This window comes from Macaca fascicularis, chromosome 9, assembly GCF_037993035.2.
Source record: "Macaca fascicularis isolate 582-1 chromosome 9, T2T-MFA8v1.1".
Lineage (NCBI taxonomy): Eukaryota > Metazoa > Chordata > Mammalia > Primates > Cercopithecidae > Macaca > Macaca fascicularis.
This window is the reverse complement of record NC_088383.1, coordinates 27,081,750-27,104,289: the sequence shown is the minus strand read 5'-3', so window position 1 is coordinate 27,104,289 and position 22,540 is coordinate 27,081,750. Positions and strand designations below refer to the sequence as shown.

At 42.0% G+C, this 22,540-nt stretch overlaps 1 protein-coding gene across 1 annotated transcript in view; it reads right to left on the bottom strand.

Annotated features, from left to right (window-relative positions):
* Positions 1 to 7,384: 7,384 nt before the first annotated feature.
* Positions 7,385 to 22,540, bottom strand: part of GAD2 (glutamate decarboxylase 2) — an 88,668-nt gene continuing 73,512 nt past the window's right edge. Inside the window, exons 14-16 of the mRNA XM_005564810.4 lie at positions 19,614 to 19,721; positions 19,195 to 19,284; positions 7,385 to 11,238 (exon numbers count right to left, since the gene is read on the bottom strand). Of these exons, the coding sequence (XP_005564867.3) occupies positions 11,065 to 11,238; positions 19,195 to 19,284; positions 19,614 to 19,721 (372 nt within the window). The 3' untranslated portion in view covers positions 7,385 to 11,064. The remainder of the gene's footprint in view (positions 11,239 to 19,194; positions 19,285 to 19,613; positions 19,722 to 22,540) is intronic.

Genomic DNA, 22,540 nt, shown 5'->3' with positions numbered 1-22,540 from the left:
GCATGAAGGGCCTGCCTCTAAGCCCAGTCCTTTCAGGGGACACCACCAAATAGAGATAAGATGAACACATGTTGCAGTCACTCTGTTCCAGGCATCGGACTTGTTTCTCATTTGAATCTTCACCATCACCCTTTGAAGTAAGTGTTATTTTTGTTCTTGTTTTACAGATGACAGAACTGAGGTTCAGAGAGGTTAACTGCTTTGCCCAGGGCCACAAAGCTAATAAATGGCAGCGCCAGCATCTGAGGCCAGGCAGTCTGACACCAGCTGCTGCTCCAGCAGTCTCCGCGTGAGAGGAATAAAAATGTGAGAGCGCAGACCTGACCTCTCCTGGCAGGAATCTAGGTTTCCAAGATGCTGCAAACCCAGACCTTTGGGATACCTCCCCTGATGAAATCACAGCACTCCTAACTTTTTTTTCTTTTTTTTTTCCTTTTTTTTTTGTTTTTTTTTTTGAGACAGGGTCTCACTCTAACCCCTAGGCTGGAGTGCAGTAGTACAATCTCAGCTTCCTGCAACTTGCATCTCCCAGGGTTAAGCAATCTTCCCATCTCTCCTGAGTAGCTGGGACTACAGGCATGTGTCACCAAGCCTTGCTAATTTTTGTGTATTTTGGTAGAGACCGGGTTTCGCCATGTTTCTTAGGCTGGTCTCAAATTCCTGGGCTCAAGTGATCCTCCCGCCTTGGCCTCCCAAAGTGCTGGAATTACAGGTGTGAGCCACCACACCAAGCCACGCCTAATATTTACGAGTCAGATTTGTGTTTGCTTTGGTGTGGACATCCCTGGGAAGGAAGTTAATAGAACTCAATGCTTCAGCAGCCATTAGGACAAGAAGAAAATTTTCTTCCTAAGAACACTTGTCTTTCAGAATTAACACCTGCAATTTGTTGTTTTATCATAGACACTGGGCAGGCCATTCAAATGCTGTTTGGGTTACCATGGTAATTGGAATCCCTTTACTATTATTATACATGAAAAAAATATCAGGTAAGGATGATGGGAGTAGGGGCATCTCTAAGAACCCCATATACATTGGAATATTAATATTGTTTCTAGAATGAAAACAAATGCCTTTCATTATTTAGTCTTAAAATACTCACATATGCATCTGATGTAGACATTTGGTAATTGCAGTTCATCAAAGGCCACAAGAAAATAAACTCTAATATCCTTTGGGATAAAGAAGATAAAACTGCAATAACAGCTTTGTTGCCCTCTCTTCATTCTCACCTCCCTCCCCATCCTCTACTGCTGACTTCCCCTGGGAATTAACTGGGACAGCCAATATTTAAAAAGCACTGGGTTTAGAAAGTCATTGCAAATCAGAGCTTTCTTTGCATAAACAAGGCAGATGTTAAACCAGGTGCTTTCCCTAAATGGACGTTTTGATCTGTGTTGCAGAGAATTGTTGGTTTCCATGCAGCAGCAGATGTTGTCAAATGTGTGAATTTGTTTGAATCATGGACCAGGAAACAAACATGAAGTAGAAGAATTGCCACTCCCCTCGTTGAAGCAGGGAACCATCTACATCATGATGCAGCCCCAGAACTCACTCGGATCTGAACGAAACAGAGTGAGGCAAAGATATTTTGGTATTTTATAGTCACAGCGTCTCATCCATCTATCGAAGACAAAATTTTTAAGTTTTTTGTTTCTTTGAAACATCATGAAAGATCCTAGGTTCTGATATCATCAAACGGCTACCTGGGGAGGAAAAAGATGAAAATCTCATGATTTTGCATTGCCAGAGTGAAGCCAAAGATAGCACCTGCCTGGGTAAATTGCAGTAAAATCACACAAACAGGTAGGAGGATTCCAACACTGAGAGGTGTTGGGATGTGTGTGAATTTGAAACTGAAAACACGGTTGGCAGATCCTTAGCTTCTAGTAGCACGTAGATTACACCACGATCCACGGTCTTTCAAAGCTTTCAATTTGACCTGTAAATATTCAAGTCAATTTGAATAACATTTATTAAGGGCTAATTACCCTGAAATGGGGTGGGGAGAATCTGCAAGATTTGATGAAATCGGTAGTTTTCAGATTTACAGTTTATATACCACTATAATTTTAAAGATGCAGGGGTTTAAAATGAAGTTTCTTACTCTTTTGTCAAGTAAGATGTCATCACTGTATTATCTTTTAAATGAAAGGATACCTTATGAACAATAACAATTAAAAACCATAATGAGGGCATAATTTGAGATGAGACTGTCCTGCAAATTGAATAGCTTTAGCTTCACAAAAACACTTCTTGGTGGTCCTGGGTTTCTTGTTTGGCCACACATTGGACCCATCTTCACTCTGGTCCAAAGCCCGGGGTCTGGGAAACTCTACATTAGATGACGTTTCAGGATGTAAATGAAAAATAAAATTCTAAGCCCCCCAACCATCTGAATAGACCCCTCCTCTCAGCAAAGGGCATTCCAAACTTAACCTGAAAAACTAGTTTGGGCCATAATGGGAAGGGAGGGTTGGACATAGCATATTAAGCCCTCTTCCCATTTGGAATTACTGATAGAACAGACTCTTTAAGTCTGATAAGAATCATTTACAATCTAGTCTATCTCTGAAGCCCGCTACCTGGAGGCTTCTCCTACATGATAAAACCTTGGTCTCCACAACCCCTTCTCTTAACCCACACATTCCTAAGTCTGTAGTCAATAACCTAACTCTTTCAACCAACTCCCAATCAGAAAATCTTTGAATCTAACTATGGCTACCTGCTTCCAGTTGTCCCACCTTTCTGAACTGAACCATTGTGCATCTTACGTGTATTGATTGATATCTTAAGTTTCCCTAAAATGTATAAAACCAAGTTGTGGCCTGACCACCTTGGACATGTTCTCAGAATCTCCTCAGGGCTGTATCTCGGGCCATTGGTCACTCGTATTTGGCTCAGAATAAATATCTTCAAATATTTTACAGAGTTTGACTCTTTTAGTCGACAAGGGTATTTCTAGCTGTCTAAGTCTGTGACTGGAAGGCATGTCTCTGCCCTCAAAGAAAAATCGAAAGACCAGATTTACAGATGGCAAACAGCTGGAGAACAATTCTAGGCAGTACAGATGCCAGGAGTGAGAGGATTATGCAGACTCAGTGTTTCAAGCACAGTATGTTTTGTTCAGGGTAAGTGAGGAAGGCTTTATGGGAAAGGTAAAATGCAGTCAGGTCTCTTAACTCGGTATTTTCTTCTTCGGAGAGATGTGGCAAATGTGAGCAGCCCTTTTAGACTCCTGGAAGGGGCCTCAGAGAGCCCAGGGCTGGAGGAAGGCCAGCAGCGTCCCTCAGTGGAGGAGAATGCCAGGTCTCAGGCGAATATTTTCACTTAGTTGGTCTTTAGCTTAGTTCTACCCACCCTGTCTCTCTTCCCCTCTTGTCAAAAATGTTCTACTATCTTTCACACGCAACTATCTGCTCTGCCCATGGCAAAAAACTGCCCATTTGTGGAACCGTCCGATGGGCTCTTCCTGCCTACTGCACAGAAAAAAAAAAACAATTCACTGAGACCACAGCATTGCAGTAAAGAGTTCAATGACCAGAAGCCCGGCCAGACCATGTGGGAGACAGAGTTATTCCTCAAATCCATCCCCCTGAAAATTCAGAGGCTAGGGTTTTTCAAAGACAGTTTGGCGGGCCAGGGAGTCTGCTTCTAGGTGGGGCCACAGGATGGCTCAGCAGGGTCAGGGTCAGGGTCAGGTTCAGAGGGTTCCGGTGCAGCCATGGGTTGTCAGAAACACAAAAAGCTGAAAAGACATCTCAAAAGGCCAGTCTCAGGTTCTATAATAGTAACGTTATCTGCAGGAGTAATTGGAAGAGTTGCAAATCTTAGGACCTCCCGAACAATGGCTGGCAATCCTTTATGTCTACACCTTAGCAGAATTCAGGGTGCTTTCATCCTGGTAACCTGGTAACCTGGTGGACTTTCATTAGCTTTACAAAGGCGATTTAGTTTTGGGGAGGGCTATTATCATTTAAACAATAAACTAAATTTCTCCCAAAGTTTGCTTGGTCCAAGCCCAGGAATGATGAAGGGCAGTTTGGAGATTACAGGCAAGATGGGGGTTGATTAGATCAAATCTCTTTTGCTGTCATAATTTTCTCACTGTTACAATTTTTGCAAAGGCAGTTTCATTTGTAGTTACTTTACCATTTAAAAGCAATTTTTAGTTTACAGTTTCCTTAGAGATCACTGGTGAAACAATAGGTCAGGGGCTGGAAGAACAGGGAGCTGGATGAAGGGAGGGTGGGCAGGATGGGGAAGGGACATGGCGCTAATCCCCAGAGCCTTCTCCCCTCCTCAGCCCTTCTGCTCCAGGCCTTTCCTCTCTCCCAAGCCTCTCCATTTCATAGACATAGATGGTTATGCCTGTGAACCACCCACATCCTCACAGTGTGTTTTTATAGCATCACTGTTTAATTTTGGGGAAATGGACCCCTCTGGTTCTCTCTAAACGTGAGCTCTGAGCTATTGATCTCTTGGTGTTTGTTCCTGTTTTGTGTCAATAATTGAAATAAATTATAATGTTATTTTTGGACCATCAAGTCCCTTAAATTATAGTGGGTGTGTGTCCATGTGCACTTTTAACTATATAGCTATATATATATATATATATAAACACACACACACATATATATTCATGTATGTGTGTTTTGATAAGCAAGTAAATTAAAAGAGTTAGACGGCTCTGACTGACCCTGTTAATGGAAAGCACATATGAAGCTTCAGACTGAGTTGTCTGAGATGGCAAACACTGAGTTAAACTGAACATCTCCTTGAGTTTAAATTTAGAGAGAGGTTTGTTCACCTAATTGGAGTAGGCAGCAGTTCTTTCAGTCAGCAAATCTGAGTGATGTTAGTTGATTCTGTTGGTAATCTACATTGGACAAGCAGAAGATGATGCCAAAGATAAAGATGACATTTCCAGCCTGGACTTGTCAGGTGGGTGCCCAGTGACCACTACCGATAGAGAGTTAGTAGTTGGGGAATTCAGAGGAGGGTGAATGTTTAAGGAGGTGACGTGAGTTGACTTACAGAACTCATCAGTACAAGCACAAGGTTTGTTGAGCACTTACTAGGTGTCAAGCACCATGCTAAGTGCTGTGCATCCATGTTACTGAATCCACACAAAAGCCTCATGAATAAGGCTGTGTTACAGGAAAGGATCCTGATCCAGACCCCAAGAGAAGGTTCTTGGATCTCACGCAAGAAAGAATTCAGAGTGAGTCCATAAAGTGAAAGCAAGTTTATCAAGAAAACAGAGGAATAAAAGAATGGCTACTCCATAGACAGTTGCCCATTTTCATGGTTATTTCTTGATGATATGATAAACAAGGGGTGGATCATTCGTGTCTCCCCTTTTTAGACCATATAGGGTAACTTCCTGACCTTGCCAAGGCATTTGTAAACAGTCACGGTGCTGGTGGAGTGTAGCAGTGAGGGCGACCAGAGGTCACTCTCATCACCATCTTGGTCTTGGTGGATTTTGGCCGGCCTCTTTACTGCCAACTGTTTTATCAGCAAGGTCATTATGACCTGTATCTTGTCTTGACCTCCTCTCTCATCCTGTTACTTAGAATGGCTTAAGCATCTGGGAATGTGGCCCAGTAGGTCTCAGCCTCATTTTCCCCAGCCCCTATTGAAGATGGAGTTGCTCTGGTTCAAAAGCCTCTGACAATTGCTGTTGTCAGAGGAAACCAGGAAACAGAGTCGGGGAAGTCGGGTGATATGCTCAGGTCTCACAGCTAGTCAGTGTGGGGCTGTGATTAGATCCCCAGTGATCCTATTCCAGAGCCTGCACTCTTAGCACCCACAAAAGATGCTCCCCAAATCATGGAGAAGTGGAAAATTCTTTCTAGGTCAAGGGAATAATGTGAACAAAGGCAGGAATGTGCAGTATCCTCTTTATCTGGCTATCTTCTACTGGTTCTCCTATAATCAATATTGACATTAGCTAGAAATTCAGCCTCCTCCCCTTTTTGTCCTCCTGTATCCCATCTCTGTTTAAAATCGTATCTCTTTACTCCATCCAGAATTTTACCATTAGGGGCAACTCAAGCCTGTCGGGCAACCTGGACCCGACAAAGCACATCAGGCGTATCTATTCCATCTGTTAAATTCCTCTGGTTTTCTAGCTTTTAACCTGAGCACACCACTTATCCTCTGCTCCTGAGAGCCTGGGAGCAAAGCGCCTGAACACAAGACCAGAACTTGTAACTCACAGAAGTCCAGAAATAGACTCAGTACACTGGAAAATACACACAGCATATGCACAGCAGTGCATACATGGCATTGTACTGTGTGCCTGAATTGTAGGTGTCTCCGCTGTCCTGAAACACGTAGCCTCACCAGATTTTCTGAGCCACAGGCCATGGACTTCGCTGTGAAATTAAGAATTGGCAAAATGTGAACAGTAGCTGGATATTTGACATTGTCATGGCAATATTGCTATACTTTTAGCTGTGATAATGGTATTAAGGACATTTTTTCTTTTAAAGGAGTCCAGGCTAGGCACTGTGGCTCACACCTGTAATCCCAGCACTTTGGAGGGCTGAGGCAGGTGGACCACCTGAGGTCAGGAGTTCGAGAACAGCTGGCCAACATGGTGAGACCCTGTCTCTACTAAAAACACAAAAAACCCAGCCAGGTGTGGTGGTGGGCACCTGTGGCCCCAGCTACTCGGGAGGCTGAGGCAGGAGAATGGCGTGAACCCAGGAGGTGGAGCTTGCAGTGAGTGGAGATTGCACCACTGCACTGCAGCCTGGGCGACAGAGCAAGACTCCATTTCAAAAAAAAGTAAAAATTAGCTGGGCATGGTTGTGCACACCTGTAATCCCAGCTCCTTGGGAGGCTGAGGCGGGAGAATCACTTGAACCTGGGAGGCACAGGTTGCAGTGAGCCGAGATTACGCCACTGCGCTCCCATCTGGGTGACAGAGTGACACTCTGGCTCAAAAAAAAATTACTAATCTTTTAGAGGTTCATATAAAAATAATTTAGTGTTGGGGACGTCGGGGAGGGAGAAGGGTGGGGGAATGGATGAAACAAGATTCAGGCTCATAATCAGTAGTTGTTGAATCTGGGTGAAGGCAACACAGGAATTTATACTATTTTCTCTACCTCTTTATGTATGTGACATTTTCCATAATAAAATATGTTTTAAAAAAATATCAGATCTGATTGAAGGAGAAATCAGAGTGGGGCAAAGATATCCTTCAGAAGCTACAGTGTGGGCACCTGCAGAAGAGCTTTTTTTTTTCCCCCACAAAAGACCCAAAGACACTTTAAGCTCCTTGGCAAGTGAAGGGCCTTTGATTCTAGCAATTTGTTGAAAATCATCTCCACTATGAGACAAAGTCAGAACAATTATCCACAGCCTGAGATGTGTCCACGTTTACACATTTATTTGGGTTTAGAGAGACAACACAGATAAAATACTTGGATCATACACAAGGTTATATTTGGTAGGAAGAACAGGTTGCCACATGTTTGTATATTTTATGTTTTTATTTTTTTCTGTCTTTAGTAATGGAGTAATGTTGGGGGAATGTCGATGTCATTCAGAAACACCAATTTGGGAACGGTAGCTTGGCACACCTAACTAATAAATACACAGTGTTTGCATTTAGCATTTGAGAACAGAAGAGCACGTGCAAAATGATACCCAGTTTGAGGTTCCTCGTCCTGCTACTATATTTACACCTGTGCCTTCTTTGTCCATATTCTGAAGATTAGCAACTACTCCAGTGCCCAGCAGAGCCAACACCTACGATGATTTTGGCAGCTGGTGACACTCCATAATTGGTAACGTCTGTTCTCAGAGACATAGTGGTGTTCACCTTGCATTTTGTGAAGTTGCACAATTCTCAAAGGAAGTTTCTCAGTAGGGGGCTTAGCTGAGGGCATGTTCTCTATTAGAGCCGATGTGGAGGGCATATAGTTAGCGGGGAGAGAGGAGAGAGAGAGAGAGAGAGAGAGAGAGAGAGAGAGAACAGGAACAGATGCAAATGTAGTTTTCATAATATCAAAGTTCAATACAGCTACCACACAGAAAAAGACATATCAATAATATATTGTACAAGCTTTTACAGGAACACATGTTGATTTGCAACACTGTACAGTTCAGATCTAAAGTGCACAACCCCAATCTGAGGTGACAAGACAGTATTATCAAGATAATACAGGCAACACAGTCAGACAGAATTGATTTCCTTTTCTTTCCTCACATCCTGTGACAGTATATAAAGTCCATACCATGCATAGGTCTCAGATAAAGACATATCACACTTGTTTGTTCAAGTATTTTAAATGATAAACACAATATTGCTGTATAAATGAAAATGGCCATGCCAGTTCTGATTAAAGCTAAAACCAAACTTTTCTAAGACTTGTAAAGAATGGGCCCACATAAAGACCATGGCACTGGGAACTTGGGCTAATATTCAAAATAATCTCCCCTCTTCCCTCCCTCCCTCCCTCCCTTCCTCCCTCCCTTCCTCCCTCCCTCCCTCCATCCCTTCCTTCCTCCATTTCCTTCCTTCCTTCCTCTTTCCTTCCTTCCTTCTGTCCTTTCTCCCTCCCTCCCTTCCTCCTTCCCTCTCTTCTGACCTGATTACACATCTCCTTTCAAGATGATTTATTAAACTACTGGGACCTACTAGGCTTTTATTTGCTTTCTTCTTTGGGCTACAGTTGGCAAGGATTTCCCTGCACAGGCCTGAGCAAGGCTCTCGGCCAATTTGAAGGAGTACTGGGAAGGGATAGGGGAGTGGGGAAGAAGAGCTATTGTTTTTGCTAGAATTGTTTTGCTGGAATTTCATACATAGGCACAAATTGTCCTTTAAAATTTTACTATCTCATTAACCTAAAAGCAGCAGCAGCAGTTCACAATCTAGGATCTGTAACCCAAAAGATAAAGCATCCTGGAGTAGAGCAGGGTTGGTTCACTAGGGCATTGGGCCGCAATGTCTTCTCCAAGAAGGACAGCAGGTTGGATCAATTAGCATCTCTGTCTCTGAAGTGGAACCTTTGGGCCTGAGGCTCCAGACAGTCGGGCAGCTATGTGCTTATTCTCAGCAGGCCAGGCAGTTTTGAGAAAGGAAAGGGATGTTTGGCCATTAGACAAAGCCTAGAATGGAAGGTTATTCCTTCATGAAATTCTGTGGCACAGAAGAGTTTACTTCTAATTGTCATAGTGAACCCATTTGCTTTCTAGACAGAAAAGGCCTAAAGCTGTGTTCATATCAAGTTATCACTGTTTTTGCATATAACCTAGGAGAAATAATGTAGGGGGAAGCTTATGAAAATTTCAGATGGCTAGATCCTGTGGTTATATTATAGGGCATTTCTATATGTTATATTGTAGGGCATTTCTACCTGTTGAAGGGCAGGGTCTTCTCTCTTCCCTTGTATACCTGTAGTCTGAGTATTGAACTGCCTGGTCCATTCAGAAATGGAGAATGTTCCTAAATTTGCATTTGCAGTCTGCATATGAATCTATTGTTCTCCTATCAGCACTTGGAATCTGACGACGTGTGACCTCATAAATATCTATGGAAGCCTTTGTTAGCTCAGGTTTTTCTATCAGGTTCACAGGGAAAGAAGGATGTTTTAAAAATACTATTTTGAATTCTAAGGATCTTGTTATTTCTGCATATTCTGGTCACTTTGGATCTTGATGGGAGATGGATAAAGGAAAATCTTAAGATAATGCCTCAAAATCTAGGGTGAGAGGCTGCTCATTTCATGGATGAGAAACAATCACCCATGGAATATAAATTATTTATTTTGGGTCCCAGTGGTAGGCAGTCTGGTGGGAGAGACTTTGTGGGGAGGAATGGGGAGGGGATGGAAATGCGCAGCTGTCCTGAAGGTAAATTTCTCTTTCCTGGACAGTGGCAATATGGCGCCAGGATGATGTCATTATTGTCCCACAGAGATCTCTTCTCCCAAGGCCAACTTTAATTTTCTGGGTTCACCACATTCTGGGAGTGTGCTTCATTCCTCTTTGCTCAGGCTGATTAGGTTTTATTTTTATTTTCTCTAATTAATTCAAATGACCTAATAAAAGAATACTATTTGGAAGATGCCTCAAGAACGAGCATCAACCTTCTGTTCAAAACAGGCCGAATTGGAAAGCAGAATAGAGACAATTACCCTAATTTAATCTGAGATGAAGCCTGGCTTGTCACACTTGCAGAGTGAGTCCGCTAAGAGTAAAAAGGGTGGAAAACTTCAAGGGGAAGAGAATCTTATTGCCAATGGGATCAATTATTTTAAAGAACTTGCAGTATTCTTTTGTGTTTGTCTTGAAATACTAACTTCAGAGATGTGATAAGCCATAACATGTATAGAAAGAAGGAATAATACCTTTTAAGAATTTTGTGGGTCAGTGTTTCAAAATAACTTCGCTAAGTGTTTTACTGTGCCTCCATTAAGAGAAAGGAAAAAAAATCTGGCTTAGTTTTTATATCTGCCCCTGCAGTTTGTACAACCCATATAAAATAAAAATCTATATGTTACAAAATAGGATATCTTTTTTAATATATATATTTTCCTTTTGTAAAATTATATGTATTTAAATACATTTGAAATGTTGCTATAGGTAAATTAGAAATTTTTTCTAATACTATGAAAAAGGCAAGAGTTTTTATTGTCAACATACATTTTATATTTACTTTATCCTTTTCACTGCACCCCAAAGAACCTTTTATGATTCAGGGGCAATTTGGCACTATTCAGTCCTACTAGTCTGAAGTGAAAATAAAGTTTGCTTTGCACACTATATTAAAATTAAGGGAAGTATTTATAACAATTTTAAGCTTTTCCTGATTGATTAGAACATAGCCTTTTGTCACTAATTCTTAGAGAGGTATTCTAAACTTAAGAAAGGACTTTTAAAAGGAGCAATGTCTTTTTTTGTTTAATTTTTAAACTCTACTCTACTTTGACACCACAATATAGAAATAGATTTACTTTGGAACAAACTACAAATACATTCACACAGTTTGTGACAACTTAATTGTCTACCTAGAGAAGTGGAACAGCTTGGTGAGCAAGGTTATTATAAATCTTGTCCAAGACGTTCTATTTCTTCAATCAGGAAGTCGATGTCTTGGTGAGTTGCTGCAGGGTTTGAGATGACCATGCGGAAGAAATTGACCTTGTCTCCCAAGGGTTGGTAGCTGACCATTGTTGTTCCATACTCCATCATTCTGGCCTTAATCACTGGAGCCACCTGTGGGACAGACCATATCAGCATGGTGACTTTCTCCTGGGACTCTCCCCTGAGTCAAAGAACCCAACAGCAAGCAGTGTCTTTAGTTTTTAGCTCAACAGTCAGAACCTTACTTGTTTTCTCTTGAAAGAGTTACCTCCAAGTTTTCTTGGGATCAGAGAACTAGAACAGTTTAACACATTCAAGATCCTGCAGGTGATAAGAGGAATAAGTGATAGACTATCAGGTGCCTGTCACCTTGTCCTTGACTTTCCAGTTAGTGTTTTGGGAGGACGAGATTAATCTAGTATTGGCCACAGGCTAAATGGGTTAGCAAGACTTTTGGGGGTGTTTTCCCGCCACAGTAAATTTAAAAACATTGGAAATAAAACAGTTCAGAGGATTGTTATCAAAATGTAAGTTTCAGTATCAGGTGATATATGAAAATAAGCAGACTTTTGGCAACTTTCTTGAAACCCTAGAGCTTTCTAGTTTCTTTTCGTTCTCTTTTTGCAGTGCCTCACTTTGTAAGAGATATTGAAAGATAATCCTTAATAATGATAATGAATTAGCTGGGACAAAAAGCTGAACCCACAAGGACTTAACATATGTTGCATATCACAGACAGGATAGCATACCACAGACAAGATTATACTCTATTTATGTCAGATTGTTGATTATAGCCTCAGATAGTTCTCTATTGTGTATGAAATTAAGTTTAAACTCTAGTTCAGTTCAGAGACCTTTCATCATCCATTTCTGAGGCCTCATCTTCCACCGTTCACCAAAATGAATCTTCAACTCTGACAAGACTCCTTTATTAAATATCCCTTGAATTTACTATATGTATTTTTGTCCCTTCACACTTGTCGTCAGTGTTACTATGTCATACTTGTTCTCTGTGCTTAGAATCCATCCCTTTTCTCTTCTGGTTCATATCCTACACACACTTCAAGATTCCACCACAGTCCTAGAACTGCTATGAAGCCTTTCCTGACTTCTAGTGTCCATCAGTAGCTCTCTTCCTTTAAGCTGTAAACATATGATCCATGATCCTTCCCCATAGATTCTGACTATATGCTAATTTCCTACTATCCTCTTAATTCCGAGCAAATACATTTTCTTTCTCTACCTCAACTGTCAGGTCCTGGAGGGCAAACACAGCGTCTTCTACTCTGTTTGTTGTTGTTGTTTACCAGCACAGTGCTTGGTACGTGTTGGGGGAGTCCTAAATTCTTATTGCTATAGAGTTGCATAATAGAAACAGCTATCTAGGAAGAGGCAAAAACTTAAATCATGTCTAACCGTACATACAATCTATCCACATATATTTATCACTGGAGTTTGTAAATATATAATATCTGATCTTCGTTGCTGCAAATGGTAGATAGACATCAGAGAAACTTTTAGACTTATTTGAGTTTCATGTGGTCAGAAACTCAGCTCAAAATGGAGACCATGCCTTCTATCATAGCTGGATTTATCTTAAATGGACAGTTCAATTCAAATGGAATGCTGTTATGAACATGTGACTTATAAATATCAACTCTTAATTAATCATTGGTTTGTAATGAAGTTTTCATCTTCAAAGTATCCAATGCATAAAATCAGCAACGTTCCCATTGGGTCCAATCATTTGTTAGTTACCAAAGACAAAGTCAACAGATAGACTTCACCTTCACTTCTCATTCCGAACCTAATTTCCTTATCTAAAAACGAATGTGGATGATGATTCCAGCATTGAGATCTTCTGACTCTAGGTTGAGTTCTTATATCCCTTCCCACCCCTTGTTCCATGGGGAGGAATGTTTCTCTTGGACTGATCCTTCTTTCACCTAAAGCATTAAGAATGTATGCAGAGCACTGGGCACATCCCAGGGAATAAATAAGAAGAATTTAAATATCTCAAGTCTGGGATTAACTTCTGAAAATAGATCTACTAGAATATTCCAGCCAAAGGGGCATGAAATTTATCCTTTGTGTTGTGAGGCATGTCAACTCAATATGGTTCCTGCGAAGATAAATCTCAAATTAGAAAAGGAATTCCAAATCCATTTGGCTGCAGGAATCTAAGGACAAGTCACATAACTATTCCTTAGTTTCATTTGTGTAATAAATCATGCTTGCTCTTTAGAAGTGATAAAATAATGACAGAGCTTTACTAAGTGAATTAAAGTCTCATTTAGTTTTCATGGGCAATCCAAGCAACGATACAGAAGAATGGCACTAATTATTAAGGACAATCATCTCTAGCTTTTCAGATGAATGCGAATCAAAGGTTAAAAGATTAATGCTAACAGCCACAAGCAAACAGATTTTGGCATAAAGTAAGATTGAATCCCCTCAGTTCCTGAAGCAAGCTGAATTGGCAGAAATCACAGCTGTCTAAACACATATGACTTTTGGTTGCTTCCAGAAAATGTGGATGAACTAAAATTAGCTGGAACATGAACTTCTACTTCGTGGTATATTCACTCATTGCAAGTGAAGAAGGAAAATAAGATTCGGACTATTCTGATGAATATATGTGATCTGTGAGGCCAAAATAGACATTCCTCTATCAACTAAGATGGGTCCAGGGTTTAGGGCCTGGCTGGGGGGCAAATTACTAAATTCCTAATGATTGAAATTCCCTAACAATAGGTGCTATGAGACCCCCTCCTCACCCTGATTTACTACCCAGACCACCATAACTCTGACTGGACAGAAGACTGACCTTACACACATTCTTTCCTGGTAAGCAACGGCAGACCTTAAGCCAGTTTGAGCAGCTTATAGACGTGGTGCACAAGCTGTGTTTACGTCCTACAGTTCACCTTTTGACATAAAGAGTCAAATTCTACCTCATTTTAACACTAAAACCCTGCCCTGAAGTGAACATGGGATGTATGCTACATATATGTTTACTCATTCTGCATGTGCTCAGCTCCCCCCATAAATATGGATACCTTTTCCCCAAAACCTACTGAATATGTCTGACTCTACTGTGTGATACAGGCCCTGTGAGGCATAAAACCCAACCTGCCCTTCCCCTCTTGGAAGAGAGGGCACCTTCCGCACATGCTGCAGGCTGTCTCTTCCTGGTTTGCAAACTGGTATCACCAATGAAGCTCTCCTTTCTACTATTTAGCCATCCCGGTGGTCTTTTGGATGAAATACATAGAGATTTCACTTATTTCTAGGCTTTTGTATTTTTTGGTTGTATTCTTAGTTTTCCTAAACGAAGAACGCTAGTTGAGAAAGAGTGGTTGCACGTTGAAGAATTCACTAAAGGTGTAGTCAACAAGAGCTCTTTGGGGCTGCCTTAAGAATTTTAGGGTGTTGTCTTCTCTCTTGTGCCGTTAGCTTTTTTAGTCCTTTAGAAAGCAGTAACTAGGGGACTCTTCCATAATTGGAATCCACATTTGTCTCTTTCAAAGAGGGTGCATAGTAAAGCATCATGAAATAAACTTAAAAGATATCACAGAAGGCTGAGGCAGGAGAATGGCGTAAACCCGGGAGGCGGAGCTGGCAGTGAGCTGAGATCCGGCCACTGCACTCCAGCCCGGGCTACAGAGCGAGACGAGACTCCGTCTCAAAAAAAAAAAAAAAAAAAAAAAAAAAAGATATCACAGAAATGTATTTTTCACGATGTCTTAGAAAACTTTTTTGTTTTTACATTTTGGAAGACTGCAAGAAATTTTTGAAAAATGTAAAAGCAGAATAATTAAATGAGAAATTCTAAACTATTGGCTAGGCTTGGTGACTCATGCCTGTAATCCCGGCACTTTGGGAGGCTAAGGTGAGTGGATCACTTGAGGTCAGGCTTTTGAGACCAGCCTGGCCAACATGGTAAAACCCCGTCCCAACCCCGTCCTGACCAAAAAATATGAAAATTAGCTGGGTGTGGTGGTGTGCGCCTGTGATCCCAGCTACTCGGCAGGCTGAGGTGGGAGAATCTCTTGAACCTGAGAGATGGAGTTTGCAGTGAGCCCAGATGGCACCACTGTACTCCAGCCTGGGCAACAGAGTGAGACCCTGTCTTAAAAACAAAACAAAAAAATTCTAAAATACTAAAATTTCACCAATTAAATCCTCTATTGCATGTAATAACACAGACTTTCAAAGAGTCTGTGTTAAATATAAGGCCAGGCTGCTTCCTTACAAATTTAGTATTAAATCCACTGCTAACCTTTTAAAAGTCCACCAATCAGTGTAGGACTATAAAAGCTTACTGAACCAGATAGTGATCAACAATAACAAAAATTAAAATAAGAAGATGAAGAACCAGAAACACAAGAAGTTATCAATAGACCAGCCCTTTTGATTCTTGTTTGGTAAACATTGGCACAGCCTACTTGCGTCCCTCCCTGTGTCTAAAGCATGTGTGCGGTGTCACATCCCCATAATGCTCCAAGCATTCATTGTCTACACTGCCTCAGCGACACAGCGCCATCTGCAAGATCATAGTCCTGACAGGGCAGGAAGCACACTGACTGGATTCTCGTGTTTACCACCCCCATGAAGGTATGACTGTACTTGCTTTATTAATAACTTCTGTTATCCAGATATTTGTCCCCAAACTAGTGCACTCTGGAAAAAGGCTTACGAGCCACTGTTAGGTTTCCTAAATGTTGTTTCCCTTCCTTATTCTGGAATATGCCTAAGGTATTCGCTATAGACGGAATTTTTCTGTCCTCCCAAAATTTATATGTTGAAATCCTAACCCCGCAATGTGATGATATTAGGAGGTGGGGCCTCTGGTAGGTGATCAGGTCAGGAAGGCACAGTCTTAGAGGCCCCAGAGAACTCCCTTGACCTCTTTCTGCCATGTGAGGATACAGGGAGGAAAAGGCCATTGATGAACCAGGAAGTAGGGGTTCCACCTAACACGGAATCTACAGGGACCTTGATCTTGGACTTCCCAGCCTCTAGAACAGTTCAAAATAAATTTCTGTGTTTATAAGCTACCCAGTCTATATTAGTCTGTTTTTGCAGCCCAACCAGACTAAGATACAATTTTAGCCTAACAAATGATTTTTGAGTTCCTACTGTGCACTACAGCTATGAATCAGGCAAGATGGTACAAAAAGTAATTCTCTGCCTTGTCTTGTCCAGAATTTAACTTTGTTCTTTTGGTTCCCATAAACTGCACAGGAAACTCCACATTTCCCCCATTTTGGGTCTATATCGGCATGGACCAAGAGAACTCTGTGCAGTGATCTCCATCATGTTCTATATCTGTGCTATCCCATAAAACAGCCATTGGTCACAAGTTGAGCAACTAAAATGTGGCTAGTGCGATTGAAGAACCATATTTTTAGTTGAATTTGAATTTAATTTTAATTGATTTAAATTTAAATATGAAGAGCCACATGTGGCTATTACTACCATACTGGACAACAGATTATTTCACCTCAGTTCTTTTCCCTCTGGGACTGTGTGTGTGTGTGTGTGTGTGTGTGTGTGTGTGTGCGCGTGCACGCGTGCGCATGTGTATGAATATTTTACTGGTTCCTGGACATTATACTTTAAGGGTGTCACACTTAATAAAGAACTTTCCAGAAAGTCTGAAAAAAATCATTGGCATAGATGAACAAAAGTTAAACTTGGTATTCATGTGGTTCTATTTTCGTTTCCAAATCTGAATTGCTGAATTATCTTGATTACAATGATAAAAATGGAGAAAAATCAGGAGAATTCATTTTGCAATCCCCGGAGATTTTCGTATTTGAATTGTCAACAGTATAAAAACAGTTTACTAATATTCTAATTGCCATCTCCAGGAAACAATCTCCATCCCCATTCCTCATTACAGCTCATACGAGGTGCTGAAACCTAGGAGGCATTTAAAGAGTGATATTTAAACAGGGGAGTCTCCGAGTTGATTTTTGTTCAGAAAATGATGAAAAAAATGTTTTTATTCTGTACTCCCATCTTGCTCCATCCCTCAGCCCAGTGATACTAGGCTGATTCAACAAATGAAATCAGCCAAACTAGTCTGTGGATTCTCTTTCTGGTCAGTCAGTTCAATGAGGAAGTGAAAGGCAAAAAGAATGGAGGCATCTAATTTCTAACTAACTGGTTAAATAAGTCATTGTTAAGAAATTTTACATTATGAAGGTATACCATAAAAATTCCAGGAAAAATATGAATTTTTTCCTCTTAAATGACAGCAGACACCTGCACCCCCATTCTCGTTGTTATTGCCTGCACCAATCATCTTATCCAATGCGACCTCTACTCATTCCCTCCCACCTTGTGAGCTTGATTTCCTGGAATGAACCAACTTCACTAAATCATCAAACACAACCACACCCCCTTCCACCTCAGACACATGCACCATGGATCCTGGTTCTAGAAGCTTTCTTCCATTTTTTCCTCTAGATCAGGGGTTCTCTAGCTGAACTGCACATTGGAATCATCTGGATAACTTTCAGTCATTCCCAGGCCCATCCAAGCACAATCTGATTACATTTTCAGGGTGAGACCTGGTCACTAGTGTCTTTTATAAAGTTTCTGGATGATTCTAATGTATGACCAGGATTGCGAATCACTACTCTAATTAGGAGGCTTGGTTTAAAGACCTCAGCCAAGTGGAAGTTTTCTCCTGATGAGAGTTTGATCCTGGGTTGCTTAAGGGCAGATGTTAACATGTAAAAGCTTCAGTGAAGGTTTCATATATACACAAAATCCTCTTCTTCATTTTACATAGAAGGAACTAAAGTGTTCCCAAAGGTCAATGAGGCAGCCCAAACTCCTGAGCAGTGAGGGGACAGCCTGCAGGGCTTTTGGCAGTGACTGGAGGAGGTTCCCTCTTTTATGATAAATGAAAAGAACCCCCAAACCAACCAAATCAACTCTGAGATCTAAGTCTACACAACCATCCCTAGTTTCACATGGTGACAGGTCCTGCATATTCGCTTCGATGTGCATTGCAAGTCATATTTCATCCGTGTATAAGTGCTAGGAGCAGGAGAGGATGAAAGATAAAGGGTGTCTTACTGACCACAGTACAATTTAAAGCTCAAGCCCTCAGACTTTCTGTGAGATTTTGGGAGTTACATTTTCTCCCTGTGTGTCAGTTTCTCCATCAGCAAGATGGGTGGACAGTCCTTCCCATGTCAGGTTGCTCTGAGGCTTTAAGTGACCTAACACCTGATATTGAGCTGGGACACAATACACACTGAAAACAGTGGCTATTATTATTGCTCTTTGCCATCCTACCTTCTGGGGGTCATCACAGCTCTAAGGACACCCCCAGGGTAGCCTTGGTCTTGGCAGCTCAAGAGGGTCAGCAGCAGCATTGCTTGCTAACCATTTCTGGTACCTGAAGTCTCTTTTGTGCTTGTAACTGAGCACCAGTTTCACTTGGAACAGCAATGAACTTCAGCAATGTCCTCGCTGCTTTGTGAATGCCAGCAAAGCTTATCGCCTGATTGCTTCTTTTAGGACATCATAAACTCACTCTCAGAAAACAAGCAAATAGAGTTGTTAAAAGTCTGCATAGGTCAGGCGCAGTGGCTCACGCCGGTAATCTCAGCACTTGGGAGGCCAAGGCGGGCAGATCACCTGAGGTCAGGAGTTCGAGACTAGCCTGGCCAACATATTGAAACCCCGTCTCTACTAAAAAGACAAAAATTAGCTGGGCGTGGTGGCGGGTGCCTGTATTCCCAGCTACTCAGGAGGCTGAGGCAAGAGAATTGCTTGAACCCAGGAGCTGGAGGATGCAGTGAGCTGAGATCACGCCACTGCATTGCAACCTGGGAGACAGAGAGAGACTCCATCTTAAAAAAAAAAAAAGAAAAAGAAAAATAGAAAAAAAAAGTCTGCATACATCAGGTTCTATATGTCCTGGCTCTGTGGGAGTCCACAGATGGGAGTGGGCCCATGCACCCAGGTGGGCTCTCTCCTAAGGCCACAGGCATACGTCATAAAGAAGACGGGCACATGAAAGGCTCAATACACGCATGTATCAGAGGAGCTTGGAGCACTGACCTTTGAGAGGCGACTCATTCTCTCTTCATTGTCTTCCAGAGTACGCAAGCTCGGAGGAATGTACCAGAAGCAGACATTTGTGTGCTGAGGCTACAAAGAGGAAAGGAAGATTCATATTTGGCCCAGGCTGGCAATTTTGAAAATTCTAAGAACATTTCAAATCGATGTATTCAGCAGGTTCAGAACACAATTCCCACTTTTCAATCAGGAATTGCCATTGGAGGGCATGATTTCGACAAAGTTCTATGGACTATTTGGTGAGTTTGGTCTTTATTCCAGCTCAGAATAGCTACCCCGTCATCCACTGCTCCCCTCTGTGACAGTCCCACTTACCTGGACAGCACATCATTTACATCATATCAGTGATGAGGGTTGGAATTGACTAAACTTTCTGGGATTGTAGAAATCCAAATACATACCTTCCCATCAAACACCATCTCATATCCTTCTCGGTTTTTTATGATGTTGTATAAATACTCTGCCAACTCCAAACATTTATCAACATGTGCTTCAAACCCGGTAGTCCCCTAGGTAAGAGAAGGACACAGCTCATTAGGCAGGCTAAGAGTGCGGAGGAAGTGATTTCCCTGGAGACTGATGGTCATCCTGCCGCCTCCATCTCAGCCTCGTCTGGCACTTTCCCGACACAGGGCTGTTTCCACAGGCTTTTTCAGCGCTGTTTTCTCTTTAATGCTCTCCCCGTCAGGTGATTTTGTTCCCCTTCATTACTGCTTTCTACACGGGAAAGAAAAGTACTGCTTTTCTTCCAGAGCCTCCATTCCCCAGGCAATTAGTTTGACTACTCAACGGGAAAATGTGCCTCTGCTATTCACAGGAGTAATCATGGAAGTCATTAATAACAGGAGGGCTGGGCTACTCTCTTCCTGCAGAGAAAAAGCATCACTGGAGACCCTCCAGAATGCCTACTTAGTCCCCCTCCAATGTGTACATTTTCCATTCCCAGAGCCCATCTTTGTCTGCCAGTGTACCTGATACAGAACAAATTGGGTAGGTACTCATTGAATTCTTTGAACAAATGGATGCAGGAATTTTAGGGAGTACCCAGATGCTTTGTTAGCCGGTCAAGCTCTGTAGAGTTCTCCTTTGGGGGCAGATAAATGACTCATGTGTCTGTGATGAGTGAACATTATCACTGAGTTCTTTTAGTTTCTGGCTCTGGAAGCCCTGGATCCAGACTTAGGAAAACCAACACAACACAACAGTCTTGGACTGGAGCTGTTTTAACTGACATCGGGACACACAAGAGAGTTACTTTTCAAAATAGCTTTCCTCTTATCTCCTTGGGTGTTTACTGGGTGCTGATGGAGAAATCTTAAGAGAAAAAGCCAATGCTCATCTCAGAAGCACTTTGAACCTGCCTACCAGTAACTTCTCCAGCAGGGAACCTAGAGAAAGCAATTGTAATGGAGATGAGATGGGCCCACTTGCCTGTTTCATAAAAGATCACATCATCTCAGCTAAGGGCGCCCAACAGAGCCCAGAGACTTGTGACGTATGAAGCAGGTTTAAGAACAAGCTGCCCTGGAGAAATCAAATGGGTTCGGAAATTCACTTATTTGGAGACTGCTGCCCCGGCTGATCAGCTCAAGGAGGTTGATGGGTTCCTGATGCCTCCCCAGGAAGGGCTTGGGCTCACGCCTGATGCTTGGCCAGCACCCATACCAGGAGCTCTGTGCGTCTGTCAGTGCTAAGGAGATTATAATTGGTTTGGAATGACTTGACAGTTTGGGTTCACTTGGGATGGACTGTAAGTAGAAGGGAGGGAAGCTGATTGCTATTCTCCAACCTGGATCCTTTGGACCGTCTGGAGTTGGGTTTAAACTTTTGCATATCTGATCTTGGATATGGCATGACCAGTCTGACTCTGACCCTGTCCTGCTGAATGGCATTGGCTAATCTCTCTGATCAGATGGGAATGATGATGCCTCTCTGATTTCCCATGAAGAAGAGTTTGCCCTGCAACAGCAATGGGATTACTAAAGACCAGAGTGTGAGACCTCTGGTTCCCCTGGTCTGGGACCTTGCTATAGGGATGATGGGGGTCGTGTGATTGCCCCATTAGTTGGGGGCTAAAGACATACATGGGGAGTGACACGGAAAACTCTAGTGTGCCCTGGGTGCCTCCCGTTCATATTGAATATTTATGGGATTAAGATCCACATTTTATTTTCAAGGTTTTAGAGGCTTTTGAGAGATTCTTCAAAATTCTTTCATTCATTAAATACTTTCATCCATTAAATCACATGCCACGCAGCTCTTACTGTGAGAATGACAGAAGCACATGTCAAACTTTATCAGGGATCACGTCCCCTTAGCCTGAACCCCTGTGCAGGATGCTGAAGGCTCGGACAGGCACTCCTAAATGAAAGGCTGGACCCCAGTGTCAAGATTCCGCTGGGGGAGTTTCTGGAGAAAGACGGTTTTATTTAGCTACTCCTGACTCACACGTTAGAACTAGTTGAGATTGACCTGGCTGCAACACATGCTCCATGAGGGCACAGGTTTATGTTTCTTTTGTTCACTGTTAAATCCTCCACATTCTGAGCAGTGCTGAGCGCATATTAGGTGCTCAATGTATATTTGTTGAATGAATAAGTGAATAACTTTGAAGCCTTTTACAAAGTATGTTCTGAGGAATGATCTATATCAGAACCGGATTATTTGTGTTAAAAATGTAGATTCTTAAGCCCCACCTCAGACTCCCAAACCAGAATTTTAGGAAGATGAACAATGTTTATGTGATCTTCTTCAGCAATCTCACCATCCAAGTATTCAGCTGCTGCCTCCATGTGGTCTTGGGGAGTGGGTCATGATCATTCTCTGCTTCCTGAAACGCTTTTATAAACATTCTCAGGCCCCAGAGACAGTGCTTTTGAAATAACTACTGAATCCCTTGCTGTTATCTCAATTTTTGCTGCTCCCACCCTAGTTCAGGCTCTGTTACTTCTCACCTGGAACGTAGCTCCCAAGTTGCCCTTCACAGTCAATTAGACTCTCCCTTACTCTCATAATACGCACTGAACTCCTGCTCAACTACTCCTTGGAATGGCCTTCTCACAGCACTGCTGGGTGAAATCCTACTTTTTCTACCTATCCTGTTCAAGTCCCATCTCAAAGGCCATCTCTTTGCAAATCATCTCGATTCTTAAACTAGGAATGAGCTCTCCATCCTTTAAATTCCCCAGATGTGTCTGGATTTCTTTTGTGATCAGTCCTAATCTGTCTTTTATGATGGATTTCTGTGCATTTGTCTTATCCTGTCTGGAAAATGAGAGCCTCTTTATTCCATTCAGTATCAGACACGATAATAGATGCTGAATATCTA